This window comes from Nematostella vectensis, chromosome 4, assembly GCF_932526225.1.
Source record: "Nematostella vectensis chromosome 4, jaNemVect1.1, whole genome shotgun sequence".
Taxonomy (NCBI): domain Eukaryota; kingdom Metazoa; phylum Cnidaria; class Anthozoa; order Actiniaria; family Edwardsiidae; genus Nematostella; species Nematostella vectensis.
This window is the reverse complement of record NC_064037.1, coordinates 11,736,958-11,761,835: the sequence shown is the minus strand read 5'-3', so window position 1 is coordinate 11,761,835 and position 24,878 is coordinate 11,736,958. Positions and strand designations below refer to the sequence as shown.

Sequence of the window (24,878 nt, the reverse complement as noted above, 5' to 3'; positions counted from 1 at the left end):
ATGCTAAGCAGAACAAACCATAGTAATAAAGTTAACAAAAGCACTTAGACTACAGGTCACCCCTCCGGGGTAGGGGGAGGGTCACCACACCGGGGTGGGGAAGGGAAGGAGCTGGTTATGGTGATCATTACTCCCCTACTCCGTATCATCGACCCCCAACACCCCAACCCATCTTGGAACATAAAACCCTTCAAATTAAAGAAGCATGCACCTAAGAACTAGTGTAAAAAAGAGGTAGCTTTGAGTTTATTGTGTGATTTACATTCAAAGAAGGACCTCATTTTCCCTCCCCCGTGCTGAAGGGCAAGTCGTTTCCGGGCGTGAACATGTTGACGTGTAATAAAAGTTGTTAAAATCGCGGTTCGGTTTTGGCATTCTTATGGCCCTTCAAAGCCATCCTGGATTTACAAAAGAAAAAAAAGTCGTTATAAACACAGAGATTGGTCAACAATTACGCGGTACTTGGAACGACCTACCGATTTGTATCTATAAATCGTCAATATTTTGCGCTCGAATAGAACATTTCACTTTGATACAGCTGTTATGCATTTCGCCTTTTGGCATTTACTTGTCATTGCAACATTTTCGCTTGTGGCTAGGGGTTGATTCACAATTTGTAAGAAATATTGTACACATGTTTTCTGTTGACAGCGCGCGCGAGGAAGGAACGGGTCTAATTTGTGTAATTTCACTTAAAATAGATGTCATCATGATTAAAAACATATATTTTCAAACCAGAACTGCCTTCAAAAAGGCAAGCTGCTTATTCAATTCTTAGGATTATAAAAAAGATTTCATCCAGATGTATTTTGAAATATACCCTGGCAAATCTGGATCCTTAATTACAATATGATTACTACGCCAATTGCGTTTAAAGCGACCTGTCTTCCTAATTCTGTTATGTACTGACTCTATGTCCTCGAATCCCTCATTTCATTTTGTCCATTTAGCAAGTGGAATTTGAGTTTTGACTAACAGAACATGGTAGAATTATTAACGCACACCCTGTGGTTCTATGAGTTCTTTGTTTCCGTAATTCCTCGCACACTTCCGAGAGACCGAATAAGCAGATGTGGACTAAATGATAAAAACAAAAACAACATACTTTATGCATTTGAAACGAAACTTCTGAGCCGAAACTTCTAAGTAAAAAAGATGTCCAAATGGCAAAACCTTTCCTACTGTTACCAGAGTACTTTAGAATTGAAAATGGTTGTATAATTCGCCGGGCGTTTGATAAATGAGTTTAATTCACATCAGGACATAGTTCTTCGCCCGAAGTGGAACCGTGTTGTGATTCCGCTGCGACCCACGGAGCCTTGAATGCCGCTGGAGCGCCATGCCTGAGATAAAGCTGCGCCACAAACGATCTCCTGCCGGCTGTTCCTCAATGCGTAGGACGGCTTGTACGCAAGATGTGTAGGTAACACACACACACTGTTTCTCTTACGGATCTCATATAGGTCCCATATAGGGACCTATATGTGATCCGTGTTGTATTCGAGTTATATATTTTTTTGCGTGTAAGTGTAAGGCTTAGTGCCATTCAAAATGAACATCAAATAAAGAAATCATTAAAAATTAATTCGGATTTATTTACTTATCTAAACGAACAGTGAACGAGTAGTTTTAAACAATTTCATACTGTTTGCGAAACTTTTAAAATTCACGCTTAAGTTTCCTGTACGAGATCAGCTGAAGTGACCCATTTGGCGCCAAAGACCACTCGCTGATTGGCTAGCGACCGAGCTGTATTTGGATTGTTTTTCAAGACAACAAAAGCGGCCAATCTTTTCTCTGTCAACTTTCAAATCTACCATCAACTATAACTATGAGACTATGGATTGAACTATCCCAGGCGCCTGAAAATAAACATACTCAAAATATTTTCTCTCTCAACAGTCGGAAAACAACTCTCATAGCAAGAATTAGCTTAGTGCAGCTAAAGCACTTACGGATGTTGCGTTTTTTTTCGTAAAGTTGCCCCCCGTGACAAATCTCGGCTAGAAAGCGGGCATGCGATTGGCAGATAAGAGTGCCACTGTCATTGACACTTGTGAATGTTGTGTTTGAAGTCGTCAAGTTGTTTGCCAGGCCGTCCGTTGTTCGTGCGTGATTGGTCAGGGTTTGTCAGCGCGTATACACAGCTGTGCTTCCTTATACCAGAGTGGATCTACTCAGTGGCGATATAAAACACAGCACAGGATCTGGGAACGTCAAATACCAGCACTCTCTTAGCATCTGCGCTCACCTCTCTCTCATTCTGCTGACTCCGACTCAACGCCATTCGCGAACATGAAGCCACAATCCAAGCCGACGGATTCAAAATTCGAGGAAGCTTTACGCGCTACCATTCGCTCAGCTTCTAGTATCACTCGTGCCTCCATTTTCAGTGAATTCGAGCGAGATAGTAATGATAACATGAGTGAATGCTATGAGAGACTAAAAAACATGGTTCCTAATGTGCCAGTAGGAAGAAGAATCTCTAAAGTCGAGATTTTGCAGTATGTTATTGACTATATATTGGATCTCCAAACCGCGCTGGAGAATCAGACAGCAAATAGAAGAAGGCGCCGGAGTAACCGGGTTAACAGGAGTCCTCTGAGCACGATTTCACTTAACGAGGACATCGAAAAGGTATGCCTGATTTGCGAACATTTATTTGTTGTTTGACTGAATGTTGTTCCGTCCTTAGCGATCTTTGTTTTTCGTTTTGAACACAAAAATGACATAACAAAAGGGGCACAAAGTCATGTCTCAGAAAGAGAATATGAATTTTTATCAGTTATTTATTGTTCTTTGTACAAGTTTGATAAAATGTATACACATGACGGCTATTTCAGAATGAGTGCTTCGACTGGCAACCACGACTAAAATGAAATTCTTTCAACATTAAACACTTAACTATAACTTTAATAATTTTGAATAACTTTAAGTGTCTGTTCTAGTAATGGGCTCTATTGTGTTGCGAGAAAGGAAAGCGAAAAGACCCCCCCAAAAAATCATTAGCACAAGAATGTAAACAGCTCTTTTGAGTCCAAATTTATTTTCCTTTTGTTGTGCTTAATAGCTTCGTAATGACATTGCATTTTTTAAGATTGCTGAAAACAAATGAACAATCAAGTCAACCGGCAAATATACTCCGGTTATGCCCACATTTTACATAAACCTCGAAACGACCACAACATCATCTTATGTAAAACAAATAAAAGCAAGAATGAAAAGCCTTAAAAACGCCTAAAGGCTTTGACAAAGTCTCTAAGGGGGTTTTGGCACGGTTATCTTAGCCAGTGCTGTAAAGAACGTAAGAAAAACCTCGAAGAATTTCGCCTGTAGCCAGATGTCTTGTGCATTGGTCAATGTCGATTCGAGCTCACGAAGAGATAGAGCAGACTTTGTCAAGAGTGTAATAATTAGGACCATCTCTAGTCGAGATATTGAGCAGGGGTTGGTTTCACGAGCTGGTTCTTATCTTCTTTCTGTTCATCATTTATTCAGGCGTGATCCGTGAAGTCTGGCGTATATCAGCCGCCACTAACCAGCTCCCATTGATGGTGTCAAGCCGAGATCCCGGTGGCAGGGGAAGGAGACGTTGTGAGATACGGAATAGCTCCTTTTGCCCTCGGGACAAACCGGCATTCAAGGAAATACTTTAATGTAAATCATGACAAAATAATCTTCTATCACAATATCAATTTTATTGTTTCCTTCTATAAAAGGTCCCCCAAGATGTAACTTGAAGTGAGAGTGGAACCTCTTTATAGTTCAGTTTTAAGACTTCCCCAAGATGTAACTTGGAATGAGAATTGAACCTTTTGATAGTTCCGTTATAAGAACATTAGCGGTCCACTAAGTTAAGTACCAACTGGTCTGCACACGTGTACAAGTAGTTGGACATTTGGTAGAGTTATCAGGCAGTCAGAAGTGGGCTTTTCTGCGCTCAAACGAGAGAGGATTAACCCAGCAATGTACCGTACCCCCGATAGATGATGGAGAAATCGCACCAAGGATGCTCGCATGACGGACACATCAAATGCTACAATGACTGTTGCACATGGTTCTTAAAGTGTACATAGTTTGGCATAAAATTTATAATTTTGGGTATGAATGTGCAAGTCAGTTCTATTTTTGTACCCTTCCTGTCTCCCTAAATCAATAGGTTTGTATTTAGTGTGCGCATGCTGCACAAATGCCAGATCAAAATGCTTTTCTGCCTGCTGCAAAAACGTTTTACTTTGCTCCCACCAAGAGCCGACTAAATACAGAAAGCAGGCGTGTTTCTAGCGCTGTTTTGCAAGCCTGTTTTATCGCTCAGAAACTAGCGCATTATCTCACAAGCATCAAGCAGCGCACATAAACGTGGTGCAGAGAACACTTTACACATTGCGTCGTTTGATATGCCTGTGAGGTCTGCTTCTTTACGGAGAAAAACAGTCTATAATCGATTTCTAATTTGCTACTATAGATCGAAGCTATTAGGCGTGGAATTAGCCTAATTGATTTTTCAGCTGGTCGGAAGTGGTCGTTGAGAAGTGACGACACTTTAGTACTTGACTCGACGTTTAGCGAACCCAAGACGCACAAAAACTTTATTGGGACAACAAGAACACTCCATTTAGCCCCTTTTCGAGTTACATGTTGTTAAGAAGTCTAATCTCTTCGCAAAACAACTAGTGTTTGTTAACGAAATAGGACAGAGTGCAAACAAAATTAATCTGGCATGAATGTCACACCGAATTCAACAAGACGTCAGTAGGATCGATTCGATTGTTGTTGTTGTTGCGTGATGCAAAAGGGATCCCGTGCGTCACGCAATTCACAGGCCACCAGGCTAGAAGTGTAGCGGAACGGCACCGGAAATGCCCCTTGAGAGATGTATAATCGCCGTCACCACGCGGCTTATCTTGTGTATCTGTAAAGGCGCGAGACTCAAGAGGGGAGCATTCCTCCCTATGGAACGCAACAACACGGTCCACGAAAACACACCTTGACACAGTTCCTCAAAAACCCATCCTTCTCGATCAGGTACAAGCTTAGAATAATAAACGTAACAATCTGTGCCGTGCATTTGTGAATGCTTTAGGCAAATTCTGTGTAAGCTGCGTGATAGCATCTTGTCGGAGGGCACATTGGAAGCCCCCAATGCACCTTAAGTAATTAATCACGGCTAGTGCGATTCAATGATGGCACATTTGCGAGCGCTCTTGAGCGAGGGGCAATTCATAATGCATCACATCTCTACGGCTAGATTTTATCGAAACACCCGGTCTCGTCGTGTCTAGACGAGGGGAATTCATATTGGAGTAAAACAGAAGAGTTTGGCACATCTGGGCGATGAGAGGGCGACACGGGGATAGGGTCACTCATCACATAACACAGGATGACAAGATTGGAAGGATAGGGGTCACTATCACCGAGCTACTCGTAACATATGCACAGCCATGAGAGAACCGAGCTACTCGTAACATATACACTCCCATGAGAGAACCGAGCTACTCGTAACATATACACACCCATGAGAGAACGGAGCTACTCGTAACATATACACACCCATGAGAGAACCGAGCTACTCGTAACATATACACACCCATGAGAGAACCGAGCTACTCGTAACATATACACACCCATGAGAGAACCGAGCTACTCGTAACATATACACACCCATGAGGGAACCGAGCTACTCGTAACATATATACACCCATGAGAGAACGGAGCTACTCGTAACATATACACACCCATGAGAGAACCGAGCTACTCGTAACATATACACACCCATGAGAGAACGGAGCTACTCGTAACATATACACACCCATGAGAACCGAGCTACTCGTAACATATACACACCCATGAGAGAAGCGAGCTACTCGTAACATATACACACCCATGAGAACCGAGCTACTCGTAACATATACACACCCATGAGAGAACCGAGCTACTCGTAACATATACACACCCATGAGAGAACCGAGCTACTCGTAACATATAAACACCCATGAGAACCGAGCTACTCGTAACATATACACACCCATGAGAGAACCGAGCTACTCGTAACATATACACACCCATGAGAGAACCGAGCTACTCGTAACTTATACACACCCATGAGAGAACCGAGCTACTCGTAACATATACACACCCATGAGAGAACCGAGCTACTCGTAACATATACACACCCATGAGAGAACGGAGCTACTCGTAACATATACACACCCATGCGAGAACCGAGGTACTCGTAACATATACACACCCATGAGAGAACCGAGCTACTCGTAACATATACACACCCATGAGAGAACGGAGCTACTCGTAACATATACACACCCATGAGAACCGAGCTACTCGTAACATATACACACCCATGAGAGAAGCGAGCTACTCGTAACATATACACACCCATGAGAACCGAGCTACTCGTAACATATACACACCCATGAGAGAACCGAGCTACTCGTAACATATACACACCCATGAGAGAACCGAGCTACTCGTAACATATACACACCCATGAGAGAACCGAGGTGGGTCAGTACGCAGCTCTTACAAGCTACAATTTGATTGGGCAAATGAACAATATCCGCACCTCGACACAAAGAACGAGAAGAATAGAGACAAAAGAACTCCTTTGTAGAACAAAGATAATAGGAGACAAAGCAGCTACGTACTTACTCACCGAGGTACCCGTAACATATACACACCCATGATAGAACCGAGGTACTCGTAACATATACACACCCATGAAAGAACCGAGCTACTCGTAACATATACACACCCATGAGAACCGAGCTACGCGTAACATATACACACCCATGAGAGAACCGAGGTACTCGTAACATATACACACCCATGAGAGAACGGAGCTACTCGTAACATATACACACCCATGAGAGAACCGAGCTACTCGTAACATATACACACCCATGAGAGAACCGAGCTACTCGTAACATATACACACCCATGAGAGAACCGAGCTACTCGTAACATATACACACCCATGAGAGAACCGAGCTACTCGTAACATATACACACCCATGAGAACCGAGCTACTCGTAACATATACACACCCATGAGAGAACCGGGCTACTCGTAACATATACACACCCATGATAGAACCGAGGTACTCGTAACATATACACACCCATGAGAGAACCGAGCTACTCGTAACATATACACACCCATGAGAGAACCGAGCTACTCGTAACATATACACACCCACGAGAGAACCGAGCTACTCGTAACATATACACTCCCATGAGAGAACCGAGCTACTCGTAACATATACACACCCATGAAAACCGAGCTACTCGTAACATATACACACCCATGAGAGAACCGAGGTACTCATAACATATACACACCCATGAGAGAACCGAGCTACTCGTAACATATACACACCCATGAAAACCGAGCTACTCGTAACATATACACACCCATGAGAGAACCGAGCTACTCGTAACATATACACACCCATGGGAGAAGCGAGCTACTCGTAACATATACACACCCATAAGAGAACCGAGCTACTCGTAACATATACACACTAATGAGAAAACTAAGCTACTCCTTACATGATGCAATAAATAGATAAATGGGAACTGAGGTACTCGGGACATAGCCTGCATATCTGTGTGTCAGCACATAACCTACAGTAGCTACCCAGGACATTACATGATAGGATAGGGATACCGGGCTACAATGGCATGCAAACCCATGTGTGAACAACGTTATTAAGGGCATAACATGCACAACCGAGCTACTCGGGACATAGCCTGCATCGAGCTATTGAGGACATCACACGCACGATCATGTGTGAACCGAGCTACCCATAAAAACCGTATGTGAATAGATCTATTCGGGACATAAAAATGCACACCCGAGTGTGATTCGACTGAGCGCGAGCTACTGTCTTATTCCAACTAACCAGAGCATGATTTTATTTGTCGTGACAAACGGTTGTAAAATATTATCATTGAATGTTTAAATGTCTTAGACAGAAGAGCTTGAAATATTGAGGTGTAATTCAAGGAAGAACGATGTGGCGCGCCAATAAAAAAAACAAAGCACGCAGAACTGGTAGAAGTAGAATTCTTTTGATACACAAGATACATTCTTAGCTTGAATAATTTAGTTAAGACTTTCATAATATACATTGCCCACAGCTCTAATGTTCTGCAATCATTGTCTATGTTTTAAATTACACGCAGGCTCACGCCGCCACGCCTTTGTGGTATTTGATCCCTTATTTGACTACAAAGTCAACTGGCTTCCCTGCTAGCAGAGGCCTCTTTTCTCTGTATTTCGCTGTGCTGGCGTTCGCGAGGAAAAGACCTCTGCCATGGATCGAAACTGGTTTTGTTGCGCATGCGTGAGCGTTAATAAGCGACCAACGTGCCAAAACCCGTACCATCGCGCGAAAGCTGTCAATATGCTAATATGCTTTGCATGGGTTTCGTCGAAAATCATGAATCAAACTCCGGTTAGTTCTCCTCTTCGAAAGAAGAAAACAACTGTTCAATTTCAATCACCTAAAACGTCACTAAAAAGATTGTACAGCAAACGCAGCAAAGACGAGTTTTGTCTTGTTTGTGGGATTAATTTCAAGACATCTGGGCAGGCGAGTTTCTTCAATGTAAATATCGCACAGTTGGACTGTGTTACAAAACTTTTTGGTAAACTTAGATCAGCTATTTCCAGAAGAATATGCAAAACCTGTAAACGGAAGATTGACTCGTTAGTCAAAAGAGAGAAAATTCTGAATGAAGATGAGGCATTGAATGGCTTCTTTTATAATTCGTCGCGTGATATTTCTACGGAGGACGCCGTTTCGAATGCGGGCTTATTATCCCGCAGCGGATATACGTTTCAAGCATGCGCTAGACATTGTGGGCTCAAATAGTGGCCAATAATTAATGGAACGGAGCATGCGTTCTGGATCTCCCGTCCACGATCGTGGACGGCGGTTTGATCAAACAAACTTGCGACCCATGGCAGAGGCATCTTTTCCTCGCGAACTCCAGCCCAGCGAAATACAGAGAAAAGAGGCCTCCGCTAGCAGGGAATCAACTGGCAGGTGGAGCATCAAATACTCAATCATAGCCCATAGTATTTATAATACTAGATTAAAAATAATGAATATGATCCATTCCTACTTATAGCGCCCATCTTATCCACCAACCCATATTTACCGGACATGTGACGCCCCAGCTGGATACGAATATTCTAATGGAGTTTTAGCTCATTTTGAAATAGCGCGAAAATCTGAATAACCAGTTAAGGTCTGTTGGCGGAAAATCCTGACTAACCAGTTAAGGCCTGTTGGCGGAAAATCCTGAATAACCAGTTAAGGTCTGTTGGCGGAAAATCCTGAATAACCAGTTAAGGTCTGTTGGCGGAAAATCCTGAATAACCAGTTTCTGTTTGAGGTTCTAATCATACCCCTTTTTTGAACGAATGGATGTGATGGTTGGGAGGGGAGGGGAGGGGAGGGGCGGGGCGGGGTGGCATTGGCGTGGTGGACCTGCTTGGTAGTCAGGTAGGTTGAAGCAGCGCTAGTTACAGCAACTATTTTATAGTATCTAAAAGTAGATTATTCCTAGTACGACCTACTGGAGGTGCTAGTAGGTGGGACTCTCCTCTCTCCTGCTCCGCGCCGGTGAGTTCAAGGCGTACGTACAGAATGACAGTACGGAGTGCTCTGTTATCGAGTCTAGAAAAGAAAAAATAATAACACAATCCAGCTACTCTCTTGCATACATGTTTCGTATGGATATTTAAACTACCAGCATTCATGTGCACAAAAGCGAGGCTTGGTACGCATGTATTCTTCCAGACATGACATTTTTGTTAAATATTTAGGTAAATATTTGCTGTATGATTCAGTTTTAAGGTGCTTTTGTCTCTTATTTAAAGTGCAATGCAAATATACAATTAAAAATTAAAATTCCATATATCTTAACGTTATAAAAATATATATCAAATTGAAAAAAACTATCAAAATCATGGTATTTAAAACGCGTGAGAAGTGTGTTTACCTAGTACCCAGGCCTCAGTGACGTTGGACGTGTCGATCCTTCTGTTGACCTTGCCAACGCACAAGCCTGCACTCCTGATGGACGTACAGACCTAAGAGGGAAGGGGTGAAAGATCGGATACATACACATGGCAGCACTTCTGACGAACGTACAGACCTAAGAGGGGGATGGCGGTGGGGGGGACGAGAGATCAAATACATAAACACGGCCGTAAACCTGATGATCGCATACACATGACCGCGCTCCTGACGAAAATACATACCGGAGGAGGGGAGGGACAATAGATCATACAGTCGATTCACAAACCGTTATCGTCCACCGGCTTCGCGACTACGCTACAAGCCCGTATGTAAGCATGGGTAAAAAAACATTGAAGCGCCTAGCTGCATATATTAGCCACCGCTACTGCGTCTAAGTCTGAAGTTATACAGTGGCTAATAAATGCAGTTATGCGCTACAGTGGTTTTTACCCATGCTTACATGCGGGCTTGTCGCGTAGTCGCAAAGCCGGTGGACGACAACGTTTTGTCAATCGACTACATACATGACCGCACTCCTAAGGAAGGTACAGACCTGAGGAGGGGAGGGACGAGATACCAACATACACACGCCAGCACTCGTGAGGAACGTACAGACCTGAGGAGGGGAGGGACGAGATACCAACATACACACGCCAGCACTCGTGAGGAACGTACAGACCTGAGGAGGGGAGGGACGAGATACCAACATACACACGCCAGCACTCCTGAGGAGGGGAGGGACGAGATACCAACATACACACGCCAGCACTCCTGAGGAACGAACAGACCTGAGGAGGGGAGGGACGAGATACCAACATACACACGCCAGCACTCCTGAGGAACGAACAGACCTGAGGAGGGGAGGGACGAGATACCAACATACACACGCCAGCACTCCTGAGGAACGTACAAACCTGAGGGGAGGGACGAGATACCAACATACACGCCAGCACTCCTGAGGAATGTACAGACCTGAGGAGGGGAGGGACGAGATACCAACATACACACGCCAGCACTCCTAAGGAACGTACAGACCTGAGGAGGGGAGGGACGAGATACCAACATACACACGCCAGCACTCCTGAGGAACGAACAGACCTGAGGAGGGGAGGGACGAGATACCAACATACACACGCCAGCACTCCTGAGGAACGTACAAACCTGAGGGGAGGGACGAGATACCAACATACACGCCAGCACTCCTGAGGAATGTACAGACCTGAGGAGGGGAGGGACGAGATACCAACATACACACGCCAGCACTCCTAAGGAACGTACAGACCTGAGGAGGGGAGGGACGAGATACCAACATACACACGCCAGCACTCCTGAGGAACGTACAGACCTGAGGAGGGGAGGGACGAGATACCAACAGACACACGCCAGCACTCCTGAGGAACGTACAGACCTGAGGAGGGGAGGGACGAGATACCAACATACACACGCCAGCACTCCTAAGGAACGTACAGACCTGAGGAGGGGAGGGACGAGATACCAACATACACACGCCAGCACTCGTGAGGAACGTACAGACCTGAGGAGGGGAGGGACGAGATACCAACATATACACGCCAGCACTTGTGAGGAACGTACAAACCTGAGGAGGGGAGGGACGAGATACCAACATACACACGCCAGCACTCGTGAGGAACGTACAGACCTGAGGGGGGGGGGACGAGATACCAACATACACACGCCAGCAATCCTGAGGAACGTACAGACCTGAGGAGGGGAGGGACGGGATACCAACATACACACGCCAGCACTCGTGAGGAACGTACAGACCTGAGGAGGGGAGGGACGAGATACCAACATACACACGCCAGCAATCCTGAGGAACGTACAGACCTGAGGAGGGGAGGGACGGGATACCAACATACACACGCCAGCACTCCTGAGGAACGTACAGACCTGAGGAGGGGAGGGACGAGATACCAACATACACACGCCAACACTCCTGAGGAACGTACAAACCTGAGGAGGGGGGGGACGGGATACCAACAAACACACGCCAGCACTCCTGAGGAACGTACAGACCTGAGGAGGGGAGGGACGAGATACCAACATACACACGCCAGCACTCCTGAGGAACGTACAGACCTGAGGAGGGGAGGGACGAGATACCAACATATACACGCCAGCACACCTGAGGAACGTACAGACCTGAGGAGGGGAGGGACGAGATACCAACATACACACGCCAGCAATCCTGAGGAACGTACAGACCTGAGGAGGGGAGGGACGGGATACCAACATACACACGCCAGCACTCGTGAGGAACGTACAGACCTGAGGAGGGGAGGGACGAGATACCAACATACACACGCCAACACTCCTGAGGAACGAACAGACCTGAGGAGGGGAGGGACGGGATACCAACATACACACGCCAGCAATCCTCAGGAACGTACAGACCTGAGGAGGTGAGGGACGAGATACCAACATACACACGCCAACACTCCTGAGGAACGAACAGACCTGAGGAGGAGAGGGACGGGATACCAACATACACACGCCAGCACTCCTGAGGAACGAACAGACCTGAGGAGGGGAGGGACGAGATACCAACATACACACGCCAGCACTCCTGAGGAACGTACAGACCTGAGGAGGGGAGGGACGAGATACCAACATACACACGCCAGCACTTGTGAGGAACGTACAGACCTGAGGAGGGGAGGGACGAGATACCAACATACACACGCCAGCACTCCTAAGGAACGTACAGACCTGAGGAGGGGAGGGACGAGATACCAACATACACACGCCAGCACTCCTGAGGAACGTACAGACCTGAGGAGGGGAGGGACGAGATACCAACATACACACGCCAGCACTCCTGAGGAACGTACAGACCTGAGGAGGGGAGGGACGAGATACCAACATACACACGCCAGCACTCCTGAGGAACGTACAGACCTAAGAAGGGGAGGGACGAGATACCAACATACACACGCCAGCACTCCTAAGGAACGTACAGACCTAAGAAGGGGAGGGACGAGATACCAACATACACACGCCAGCACTCCTAAGGAACGTACAGACCTGAGGAGGGGAGGGACGAGATACCAACATACACACGCCAGCACTCCTGAGGAACGTACAGACCTGAGGAGGGGAGGGACGAGATACCAACATACACACGCCAGCACTCCTGAGGAACGTACAGACCTGAGGAGGGGAGGGACGAGATACCAACATACACACGCCAGCAATCCTGAGGAACGTACAGACCTAAGGGGGGGAGGGACGAGATACCAACATACACACGCCAGCAATCCTGAGGAACGTACAGACCTAAGGGGGGGAGGGACGAGCGAGGGGAAAGGGGTGTGTGTTTTACTTACGTTGCCTCCACACAGTGTGATAAGGTGTATTAATTCGTCTCTGGGAGGCGACGTGTCTTCCGCCACGAAAATAGGCTCCATTTCTTTGAAGAGCTCTTGGCGAAAACACGGTCCGGAGCTCACCCGCTCTAACCTTGACAGCTAGAGACACGAACAAAACATGAACAGGCAACTTGCGCTTAAAAATCAAATGATCTTTTTGGGCGGCAAACTCCAGCTTTTGGCGGCAAAATAACAACAAAATCAAACTTATTCAGCGCTTACGAACCAGTCGTAAAGTTCTTATGCCTGACAGGGATATTTTAATTGAAAGATGTTATTTTTTTTGTCGCTCTCTACCGTGACGGCCGCACCCATGTCTGTGTTTATTTATTTTTTGGCGTTAGTTTGCTGTCTGTCTGTCTGTCTGTCCTATACGGCCTATACCTGAGCTGCGGGGAAGTCGTCTGCCAGTTCGTAAGGTTCCTCATCAACCCAATACCCAGCCTCAAGGGACTTCATCACCTAGGGATAGATAAACACGTGATAAGTGACACAATTACACGTAATAACAAGTCCCGAGACTCCATCGACTTGGGATAGATCAACACGTGACAAGTGACGGCTAGGGCAACGCGATCGAAGAAGATGATTTTGCGCGTGGGGATCAATAGTAATTTAATTGCAATGGAATGAGCAAAACATTATAGTCAGAGACAGATAAAAATCAACTAAGGACATTATTTCTACAGCAGCGAACGTGGTTAGAGGAGATTACACAGCAAACGTCCGCGTCCTCAATTGACCGTGAAACTTGGAGTTTTCACGTCATGGTTTTATGGAAAACGGCTGAAATGTATCAGGCAGAACGCATTTTCAAGTGCTGCTATTGAATTCTGAATCAAATCTCATTGTTTTCTGCCGTCGTCATCCACGTTCCCGTCGTCGTTGCTTAAGGTCCCTAATTACACGTGATAACAAGTCTCGAGGGACTTCATCGATTTGGGGTAGATCAACGAGTTACAGGTGACACAATTACACGTGATAACAAGTCCCGAGATTTTATTAACTTGGGATAGATCAACACATGACAAGTGACGCAATTACACGCGATACAACACGCAACTATAAGATACCACGTGATATAACCATAGTAAAAACGGATTTGATGTACAAAATAAGAAACAAGATGATATACGGCAACCAGCCAAAGGGATTTAGCCAACGCTACAATTTATTACAACTAACTAGGAATACAAAAACTTGTAATTGAAGACAGGCATACACCGCCCACGAAGAACCAGAAAGCGCAGAAATACGTGTTGATATAATAATCCAGGGTTGCTGACCAATTTTGTTGAGACTTGCAAGCATTTCACCGTGATCTCACATTGAAGAGGCTAACACGCCGCCATTTTAAACTCACTACAAAGTTCATTATTTACCATCAAATAATGATCCGCAAGAGTCGCACTTCAATTTTGGATGGCTATTTTATAGTGTTCTTATAAGCAAGTCGTAGTATTTCCAATGTAAACAACAGCAAATGAGCGGCTGACTGAGGATTGATTGATAACGGTTATAGTAAAGTAAGGAGGGGGGGGGGGTACGCACCCACTCAGGCGAGACAAGCCAGCATCCCTGTGCGATCGCCCTCAGCACATTAAGCGTCCGTCTTGGGCTTCCTGCTATCACGTGCGTGGTGTTGGCGCCGGCTTTATCTGCGATGTAAAACCCTCCGAGCTTACGTACCACAGAAACAACAATATCTTGCTCCCTGAGAAGAACAATCAAAACAGTTAAAGGGGCTACGATATCTGTTGCGCGACGCCTGGTCACGCGACTCTGAAGTTTTCCGTGGGCAACGCTAAGCTCCATGAATCGCTCGATATATCAAGATTATGACCAAGTACACCATAAAGATCTTGTCAAACTCACCCAAAGTGCATACTTGTAAGAACCATCGATCGTCGGGGCTGGAAAAAGAGGATAAGCAGTTTAAAGTCTTAATTTTATGCCTTAAAATAACATGCATCAATCAATAAACATGCATGCATGCATGCGTGCATCAATAAAAGTGCCACGGCCCAGGCGTAACAAAGACAACATAAAACCTAACACCTACAGTAAAACAACAACAATAATCAACACCTTCATTGCTTTCTTGCCTTGTAAAAACCTAAAGTCTATGTCTAGGGGGCACATTCCACCTCTGGGGCCATATTCGTTTAAGATAAGTGATAGATACTGTGCATTGATCTCACCTTTGTTCGACTTGTAGTGCTTTCTTTCGTCTTCCGCAGCGCCTTCGCTCGCCTAGTTTTCAACCCTTTCCTCACTCTATCACTCCGACCCTCGTCTTCAGTGCTTACTGTATGTTCATCACTAGACGACGCCGTATAGTCTGTTGTACGACTAACATCGCCCCCATACTCAATCTCTGGGGTTTCGTCTTCCGTACAACTGACTGGCGTTTTCTTTTTCCGTGTTTGTTTCGGTTCTCTCTTGGTCTTTGCTATCCTTGTATTCAGAATCTTCGCAGAGTCGCCGCCTATATCTACTGTTCCGCCAACTTCATGATCATTATCTTGTTTGGTTATCTTCTTTTTCTGAACTTCTTTGCCCTTGGATTCCTTTCCTACTTGTTTTCTATCTAAACCCCGCTTATTCACTCCTGTTTCGACTGTTTCCTTCTCCTCAAAGTCATTAACACTTTGCATCGCTGTCTTCATACTTTGCGTAAATCCTGGGTTCGATAGTTTGGTTAAGGTCTTTTCGACAGCTTCGCCTTTTTCCATTGCTCCCCCTTCTTCCCATTCCATCCCACTCCAATGATCCTCCCCTGCAGCCGAATGGGGCTTTTGTCCAACGAGCGACGCCGTCTTGTTGAATTTCTTTTTCCGCTCCGGGAGTTTATTCTCGGTTCCTCCTTTTTTCATTCGCGACTCTCTCTCGCTGACAGACACCCCCGAGTCCGATGCGCTGTCTTCGCCGTACACGTCGAGTTCCGAATCAAGTCCCGTTACGCGTCCCGTTGCACGTCCCGAATTCCGTTCATTCCGATTGTCTCTTGGTTCCAGATTTTCCAAGCTTGACGATCCGACATTGTTGGCTTCGATATTTCTTGCTGTCATTTCTACAATAAAAAGGAATAACACTATACTTTTAACAATAATTATAATGTTTAAGTGGCTAAAAAGAAATATTAATTATATCATTATATAGAAAAAAAAAGACAAAAAAAGACAAGAGTCAGGCATGTAGTTCGAACCCTGTAGTATAGCATCTGTTGGCAAGCACGTTACAAACTACGCTAGCAGGCACTAAAGGTCCAGAATCTACTGTAATAAGCTATTTGTGTTAAAGAAGCCGGGAGGATTTTTTTTAGAACAATAAATTTAATCCCTATAGGAAGTGGTCTTGTAAAATTCTGATGATTATTTACGAATAACCCAGCATACTCAACTTTTACACATAATTCGGGAACCGACAGCAAGTCTATCAGTTCGAGCTATTTGTAAACTAATACTAAGTTCAAAAGTTGTATTATACATGAGCCGTATTCAATGCAAACTAAGATGAATCAATCAAATTGATTCATTGGCATGGATTAGCACTGAATACGGCTCATGGATAATACGACGTTTGAGCTTAGCCTAACTCTGTTTTACAGTGCGACGCACGCTAACGCGGTCACCAGGGCAAAGTAAACCATGCGACGCGCGCTACCGTGGCCACCTCGACAGTTTGGAAAATAAGCCAATTAACAAAAACGCCCTATTGACGCGAACACCCAATCAGCTGCGGAAAAGAAAAGCATGATTACCCAAACCTCAAAAACTGATTGCCTTTATCACTTTGCAGTAGGCCAATCGGGCCGCCATTTTACACTGCCGCTCAATACCGAGTCGCACAAAGCAAACATTTCAATCAGCAAATATAAAGCCAAAAGCCAAAGAAGCGCGCTTCGCACTATAAACCTGGCATTCCCGTATTTCCCGTCTGATAACGACTGCGAGAAAGGCTAAGTATTCACGGAAAATATATTTTTCCACTGTTGGTTTCTCCGTTTCTGCCTAGGTTAGCCTTCTCACCTCGCAGTAAGAACTAGCGATAATGATGAAACGTTTTTTTTAAATATTTTGCTGAACGATATATTTAATACGCTACTGCTCAAACATCTATTATTTTCCAGGAAATTACCGAAAGCTACATTTGACATCAAGCTCACATTTCGCAAACTACTCGCAAACTACTTTTTATAAGATTTTGAACGTTATATTCGATACGTTACTGTTAAAACATCGAACAAGTAGTGATTAGAGATAGCCCTGCCACTCTCTTCAGGATATTACCAAATATTTCACTCGATATGTACGTTCACGCTTCGCACAAGTTGTGACGTTGACTAACCTTTATTGGCAAACTCGACTTCTGTGCCTGTTGTTGCCGTAGACTTCGCCCTCGGTCTACCTCTACCCCTTGCCAGTTTTAGTTTCTTGGCTCTACCTCCTGCATGTTCTATTTCCTGGTCGTCCTGGTGACCAGGAGTTTCCAGGAATTCCCCAGTCTTGGCCGCTCCTCCAACAGATTTAGCTCTTCCCCTTTTTCCGCTTCCTCTTGTATTTTTCGCGGCGTTTTCCTCGTCCAGTACAGGTGTTATGATGAGATCTTTGACTGCATTTTTGGGTTTCTTGGCGACGCTGATATTCGAGTCGGATTCAGATGCATCCAAGTGTTGGGGTACATTGCCTCGTTTTCTTTTCTTCTGAGGACCAGAACCTGAAAGGACAGTTTAAAAGTCCAACTCCCGTCATCACAAAATTCTTTGGCGCAAAGTTTGAGCTGTGATATCTTCTACACAAAAAGCCGAATTCCTTTGAAACTTCATGGTTGCTGACATTGCAGAACACCCAAGGGCGCGACAAACGAAATGCATAGCGACAACGCTCTTTCTATTAGCAGAACGTAGAAAACGTGATTAAGGACTTTACTGTGATACACAAACACCTCTCGTTGAAATCATGTTAATCTGTTTTCGTGGGACGTCATACCGCCGTGTGACGTATTATCTAAAATTGTTTAAAAGCGAAACTATCCTACCTGATAGGATTGATAGTGTGACGTCATAAGACGTATCGTAATCTGATTGGCCTGTTCATGTGGACGTCATGAAACTCATCTCACCTGTCTGTAACATGTCAGCTGGCGTTTTCTTGGTAATGGGCGTCCGCGCGGTCTCAGCAGGGGATTGATTGGGATTCCTGGTGGACCGCCTACTTCCTTTTGTCTCATTCGTCCCCAGTCCTTTTGGCTCACTCGTCTCATTATTACTTGAATCATCTAAAAAATAAAGACATTTGGTTACTCCGTCTATTCATTATCACACGCGCCTACTCATATTTTTTTAGCAGCAAGATTATAATTTCAGGAGTTTATCTATATAGTAATATAAGTTCCCAACAGGAAATACGAGTCTGTTGAGGATAAGCATTAGGGTGATCTCAGTGATCTTAATTGCGCGCACGCATTTTTTGCCGGCGTCGCGTCCTGTTCAGGACGGCATTTCATGCTTTTTCACGTCTTCCTTAGTACGCGACGCCGGCAAAACTCAGCGAAGAAGGCGTCCTCTTGTCAAGGATCTAAACACCCTATTCTACTAACCGAATTTGAGACGCTTTATGGTCGGGTCCACGGCTGGGGAACCATCTTCGACATCGCTAGCTTCCTCTAGAAACACGAACAAATGTTACCACAAAGGTTTTAAGCTATCGTAATAGCTAGAATAAGCGCCTCCTTCGAAAAAGCGAAAGCGAATAAGACGTACCCGCGATGGGTGTGCGCATTGGTGGCGAATCCGGGATAACCCCAGCGATGAGAGGTGAACCAAGCAACAACTGAAAACCAAGCGTACGCAGTGATTAGAAACAATATGAGGGCACTGGGTAATTAGAATTAAATTTTACTTACAGGACTCAGTGAGGTGACACCCTCGACACCAAAAATCTCGTCTATACAGTGAAAAGAAAACATGAGATGTAATAAGAGTTGCACGTTTGTGAATTGAAATATATACAAGAGTTTATTTTTTTTTAAATGGTTATATTTGTTCCCCTGTTGCTAGTTTACCCGACACTATTTCAGGTGCTATTTGGTAAGTAAAAGCAAAAATTGAAATCTGAACAAATCATTCACAGCATTCCACAAATAGTTGCGATGAACATAAATGGATATTTTTAGGACACAATCCTGTTTATCTGTTTATCCAGATCAACTCTCTTTTATTCGAAACTCACCGAGACTAGTTGTGGCTGGTGAGTTCCTTTTTCCTGTAAGCCTACGTCTTCTTTTCTCTTTTTCTGGAAAAAAAATTTAGCACAATTACTGATGGGAAATTATTAGTAAAACATGCCATGTACTGGTGGACGGTTGCCTAATAACCTGTTTGTCTAACACACTGACACCGTGCTTGGTTAAGGTCAAGAAAAGTTTAGGTTCAACTTCACAGAAACCTACTAGCAAAGACATCATCCTCTTGCATACTGAATCCTACTGAAGTTTATCTCTAGGTAGCATGTGTGAGAAAATAGATACCTAGGCTAAGGGATGGACCATTAGAAAAGTGATGCGGGAAGGGGGTCCAAAGCAAAAAGAAATTCCGGCACGCTAAAATCACATGAAAAAACATCGAGCAGCCCACTTTTTGGTGTGCCCACCAAAAAATTCATGCATGAAGGTAGTTGCATCTGGATCGACCAGCCAAGAAAGACTGACAAAGAATGAAGAAGGACTACAAGGCTAAAGAATGATAGTTTTTTCCATGGACACCTCTCCCATTAAGAAGTGTGTTCTTTTAGTCACTGGCAACCAGGAGCAGCCATCCATAATTGTAACAGGGATTTGGGATTCTCTCTCATGCATCAGCCTTCCCATGGATTTACCCCTGATGTATGATTTTATAGTACCCGTTTTTTATGTTGCGCATAATATTTGTTTTCTATCAAAACAATGGTGATTTTTTTTCTAGATTTATTTAAAGACCATTCCCTTGGACAGTGGCCTCTACCACCTCTTCTCCCTTCCATCACTTTCCATTTTTTATACATGAGACATATGATTTTCCCACTTGTCTCTGGTGTCTTGTTTGTTTCTGTACCCGGCTAATGAGGCAAGGAAAATGTTCTCTTTTTCTGAGATCTAATTCAATATCCCTGAATGAAATTACTATTTTCAGTCCCGACTTTAATACCCATATCATTTTAAACAGCTTCAATCTGAGCAAAGCAGCCATTGGACTTATTCATGGGATTTATGGTAAGACAAAGCATTATGTATGATATAACAGAAATACAATAAAAAAGATAGTTGAAAAATGTCATGATATTTTTATTTGACCTCCTCAAATAAAATTCCTGCAGGCCAATCAACCTAAAAAAAATTCTTGCATTCCGAATTTACAGGAAAACAAATTTAATCACCTCCGAAAACTCCCCCATCACTTTTCTAATGGTCCACCCATAACCAGGTATCATATGGCTACAGTTCTATGTTCAATAGCAAAGAAAGTAAAAATAGGTACTGTAGCAGAGAGACACCAAAGCATGCTTACTTACGTTAAGAAGATACAAGTGGAGGAATGAAGAAAGGAATGGTTTCTTTTTAAATTTCTTCCTTCTCCTTTCTTACTTATTTCACATATATGTTCAGTGTTATTTTTACAAGCCTGCACAAGTTACCTCGTCTCACCTTCCTCCTGCATTCCCATTTCCTTCTCTAAGGATAATCTGTCTAAAAAATGTTCATTGTACATACTTTACAGTACCTGCAAATAAATGGAAGATTTCTTACCTGCACTATTCTTGACATCTTCTTCAAATGATTTTGGCTGCATGGACTTGGTTCTTTTCAGCTTTCCCATCAGTAGAGGCGTGCTGAGTTCATCTTGTGCAATAACAGGGAACAGTTCCTCAGCCACACGCTTTCCCGTCTCACGGCAACTTTCCACCCACAGTACAGTCACAAGGTGGATGCCTTTCTTTAAGGCTTTCTCCCTTGTTGCCTTCTTACCGTCCTTGAAAATCTGTAAGTAAAAAGGAGTTATCTTGCCTATTGTTCCAATTGACTTAAGTAATTGTTACAAATTTTTTTTTTTATGTTAAGGGGAGAGGCAAGGCCAAGATTTGTATTCTTGACTGATTATCTAACTGCCGTTTAACTCGATAGTTTAAACGAGTTTTGTGATTAAAAAGCTTCTAGAATTCTTGTTATCATCATTTTATTTCAACCTTCACACTATTTACTAGTCAGCAATAGTAGTTATAGCTTTTTTTTACATTCATGACATTGTTATGACAATTGTGGTTACTTTGTTATTATATATCATACCACATGAGTAACTTCAGGAATAAACTTTCTGACAACCTGAAAATAAAATTAGAAAAATGATAAGCACAGAAAGCTGTATCCTAATAGGCACTGCAGAATTTATTTCTTACAACTCTTGCTTGAAGAAAGTATGTTGTATTGAGTATTGACTGTCTGCCATATAATACATTATTTTTTTATTCATAGTTTGATATTTTTTCTCATTTTGGTACTCACTGTTGCACCTAATAGCTCCATCTGTTTGGAAATACCATCAAATCGATTCTCTGTATTGGATCTAACATCAATAAAGGCAACAACACCTACAAAGAGAAGTGTGCCCACATAGTAAACAAACAAAGTAATGACAAGACACAAGAAAAATACTGTCTACATATACTCTAACTATATTTGCTCTACTGTGTCTTGCCTATTTTGCTAAAGCTAATTCTTTGTTTGTCTTGCACAAGGTTTTCTATTTTTACAATTTTCCAAAGCAAAACCTCTGCCCCTGGGTAAGGTGAATAAGCAACCATGCCAGAGGATAAAGGTTCTGGGATCTCACATGAACAGGGTCTATATTTGTTTTAAATTTTGACCTTTTGTATTTTTGTAGTAGATAAAAGTTGAAAACTTTGCCTTGGGTTTTTCAGGTTTTAAAATAACACTTTGCCTTGATGCTGTATCGAAATACATATTCAACCACAGGTACCCCAAGCTCACTCTCTGTATAAATATATTTACATAGTGGTTCTCATTTCGTTGTGTGTGTCATGGTAAACAGAACAACGTAACTCTCAAAATGCCGGCCCAAATGGCTTGAAACTTCACCCAGACCATATTTAAGACTCCACTGTCAGGTCAGAATATTTTTTAGAGTTTTACGATTTTATTTTGTAGTAAAGTGAATGGCTTATTTCAATTCAATATGTTTACTGTAAGCCATAACACACACAACGTAACATGAACCACTATTATTTATTCATATACACAGTGAGCTTGGGGAACCTGTAATTCAACTAACAAAAACTTGCATTTGTGTCCTTGTGAGGTTGGCATTTTGTGAAAATGCAATTAAGGTATTTTTGAGTATAGATTTAAAATTCAAATATGTTTTGGGTGTTTTCCTTTGTAATTTTATTGGGTATGAATTTTTGGGTCTGCCCTGTCATCATGCCCCCTAGGTATAAAATTACTATGTGTGATAATCCATTATGTGGGTATATACTGTACCTGTCAATATTTGCTCCTCTGTGACTGGCTGGGTAGGTGGGATTTCAATTTCTGGACTGTTCTCTTCATCGCTGTCAAATGAACAGCGGAATTCAAACTCATCACTGTTCTTGCGGCTAGTAGCTGTTCTAAAGGGTCTAGTAGAGGGTGCTAGCAAAGTGTTCGGTGCTGCTCCATGCTTGGTTGCACTGTCTTTGAGAACTGCTCTGTATAGGCTTCTGTCCTTATGTTGTTCTGGTGAACCACAGTATGATGTCTTGCCTATAGTGACACTGATATTCTTCTTCTAAGTAGGAAGAGCAGTTTCAAAAGAAATGAGTTCTTTAAGGAAATCATGTGATATAGCTACATGCTCCCCCTCTAGGAGACTTCCCTGTGGTGACTTTGGTTGTAAAGTTTGATTTAGATGGTAAAATCATTGCATAGTTTACTATGATCTTTGTGAGTTTATGCACTAGTCATTTGAAACCCCCACCCCCATTGTCCCGGGGAAAAGTGGGGTTAATGTAGGGGTTTAGAGCACTTTTGAATCTGTCCTGAGGGGGTGGGGAATTGACAGTTTTTGACCCCAAGACTTGTCCCCACCATGGGGGCTTGGGGACAAATGAATAACATCACAAAATTTACTTTGCAAAAGTTGTGTCAGTTTCTGGTTTGAGACTCTTTCTCTTATGTAGCAAGCAATTCCATGTATCAGCATGTGGCAAGCTGCATGGGGAAATGTGCAAAAACGAATATGAATTATAACTAATGCCAGATGGAAATAAATTATTTTTCCTTTTTTTTTTGGTAACTGTTATCTTCATAGTTATTAGTACAAATTCGCTGAAGTGTACTAGACTGAAAGTTAAAGGCTTTTTTCAGATGACTTGATGTCAATGTCAGATAGTTGCCTATAGTTTACATCCCAAGGGGTAGGGCATTTGACTGCAGTTTTGTCCCGAGGGGGTAGGGGTTTTCTCTGTTTTGTACAGCGTCAAAGTCTAATCCCCCACCCTTCCCCTGGACCATGAAGATGGGGGTTTGAATTGACTAGTGCATTAAACACAAGAAAAAAATATAATTAACATACGCTTAATTTACAAACAAACGAAGGGCACGTCCAAACTTGCCCGAAAACAAGAAACAAAACACGGATTGCAGTATATTTATAAAACTAACTAATTATATTACTGAACGCAGTTAGTTGAAATAAAAGATTGCAAACTTAAAATATTATATAAAAAAATATACGTTACAATAGTAATGTTTCACATCCTCGGGCAAATTTAGAACATGATCATAGAATCAGAGCATCTTTACAAAGTGATGGAAGCTTTTTTCTGACCTTTTTGGCGTTTCTCGATCCGTTATTCAACTTAAGTGATGACTTCCCTCTATTCATTATGGCTGAGTGGTGTTATCAATGTTAAATGATCATATTTTTCACCGCAAATTCTGTACACATTTTCTTGAAATCAGCTTGAAATCGACGGTGTTTTTGAAGTTGGCGCGCATTGTTTAAATCTGAGCCCGCGATGTGAAAGCTGGAATAAAGAAAAACACAGGAGACCCAGAAAACACTAGTCTCCTCGCATCGCAGCCGCTTTTAGTTTCCCGTCACGCAACGTTTCCCTGATTTATAAGGATTTCAGAAGTTTCAGAAGTTGAAATTTATAAAAAATTGTCAATGCATTGACTTCTTATTTGTGCATTTTGGTTATATCCGATAATCCCAACTACATTAAAAATGAGGCTTGGAATCCGGAATCATACAAGTGGAATCCGGAATCCACACACTAGGATCTAGGCTCGATTTCAACCCGCAATCGTTGACCTAGGCCTCTAGAGACTGCTGGGAATAGATCCTGACACGAGCCTAAGAGGAAGCACCGAGTTTTCCGTGAGCTAGAGCCGATTTTGTGAGA

At 43.3% G+C, this 24,878-nt stretch overlaps 2 protein-coding genes across 3 annotated transcripts; one reads left to right on the top strand and one right to left on the bottom strand.

Annotated features, from left to right (window-relative positions):
• Positions 1–2,078: 2,078 nt before the first annotated feature.
• On the top strand, positions 2,079–4,104 carry LOC5516633 (DNA-binding protein inhibitor ID-2). The gene is made up of 2 exons (XM_032386464.2): positions 2,079–2,637; positions 3,499–4,104. Exons 1-2 carry the CDS (start codon positions 2,296–2,298, stop codon positions 3,502–3,504), a joined length of 348 nt encoding a protein of 115 aa, XP_032242355.1. The 5' UTR covers positions 2,079–2,295; the 3' UTR covers positions 3,505–4,104.
• A 4,669-nt stretch (positions 4,105–8,773) lies between these two features.
• Positions 8,774–24,842, bottom strand: LOC5516566 (microcephalin). 2 transcript variants are annotated; one of them, XM_048726583.1, is made up of 18 exons: positions 24,299–24,842; positions 22,972–23,254; positions 21,976–22,061; positions 21,760–21,795; positions 21,223–21,454; positions 19,671–19,733; positions 19,345–19,385; positions 19,202–19,271; positions 19,039–19,104; positions 18,562–18,717; positions 17,788–18,156; positions 15,639–16,510; positions 15,313–15,350; positions 14,989–15,151; positions 13,822–13,899; positions 13,396–13,536; positions 10,029–10,119; positions 8,774–9,703 (listed from the first exon to the last, which is right to left on the bottom strand). In XM_048726583.1, exons 1-18 carry the CDS (start codon positions 24,353–24,355, stop codon positions 9,612–9,614), a joined length of 2,934 nt encoding a protein of 977 aa, XP_048582540.1. In that variant the 5' UTR covers positions 24,356–24,842; the 3' UTR covers positions 8,774–9,611. The 2 variants fall into 2 exon arrangements, with proteins under 2 accessions (XP_048582540.1, XP_032242359.2); XM_032386468.2 differs by having other exon boundaries at positions 22,972–23,257; positions 24,299–24,838.
• Between the last annotated feature and the right edge of the window lie 36 nt (positions 24,843–24,878).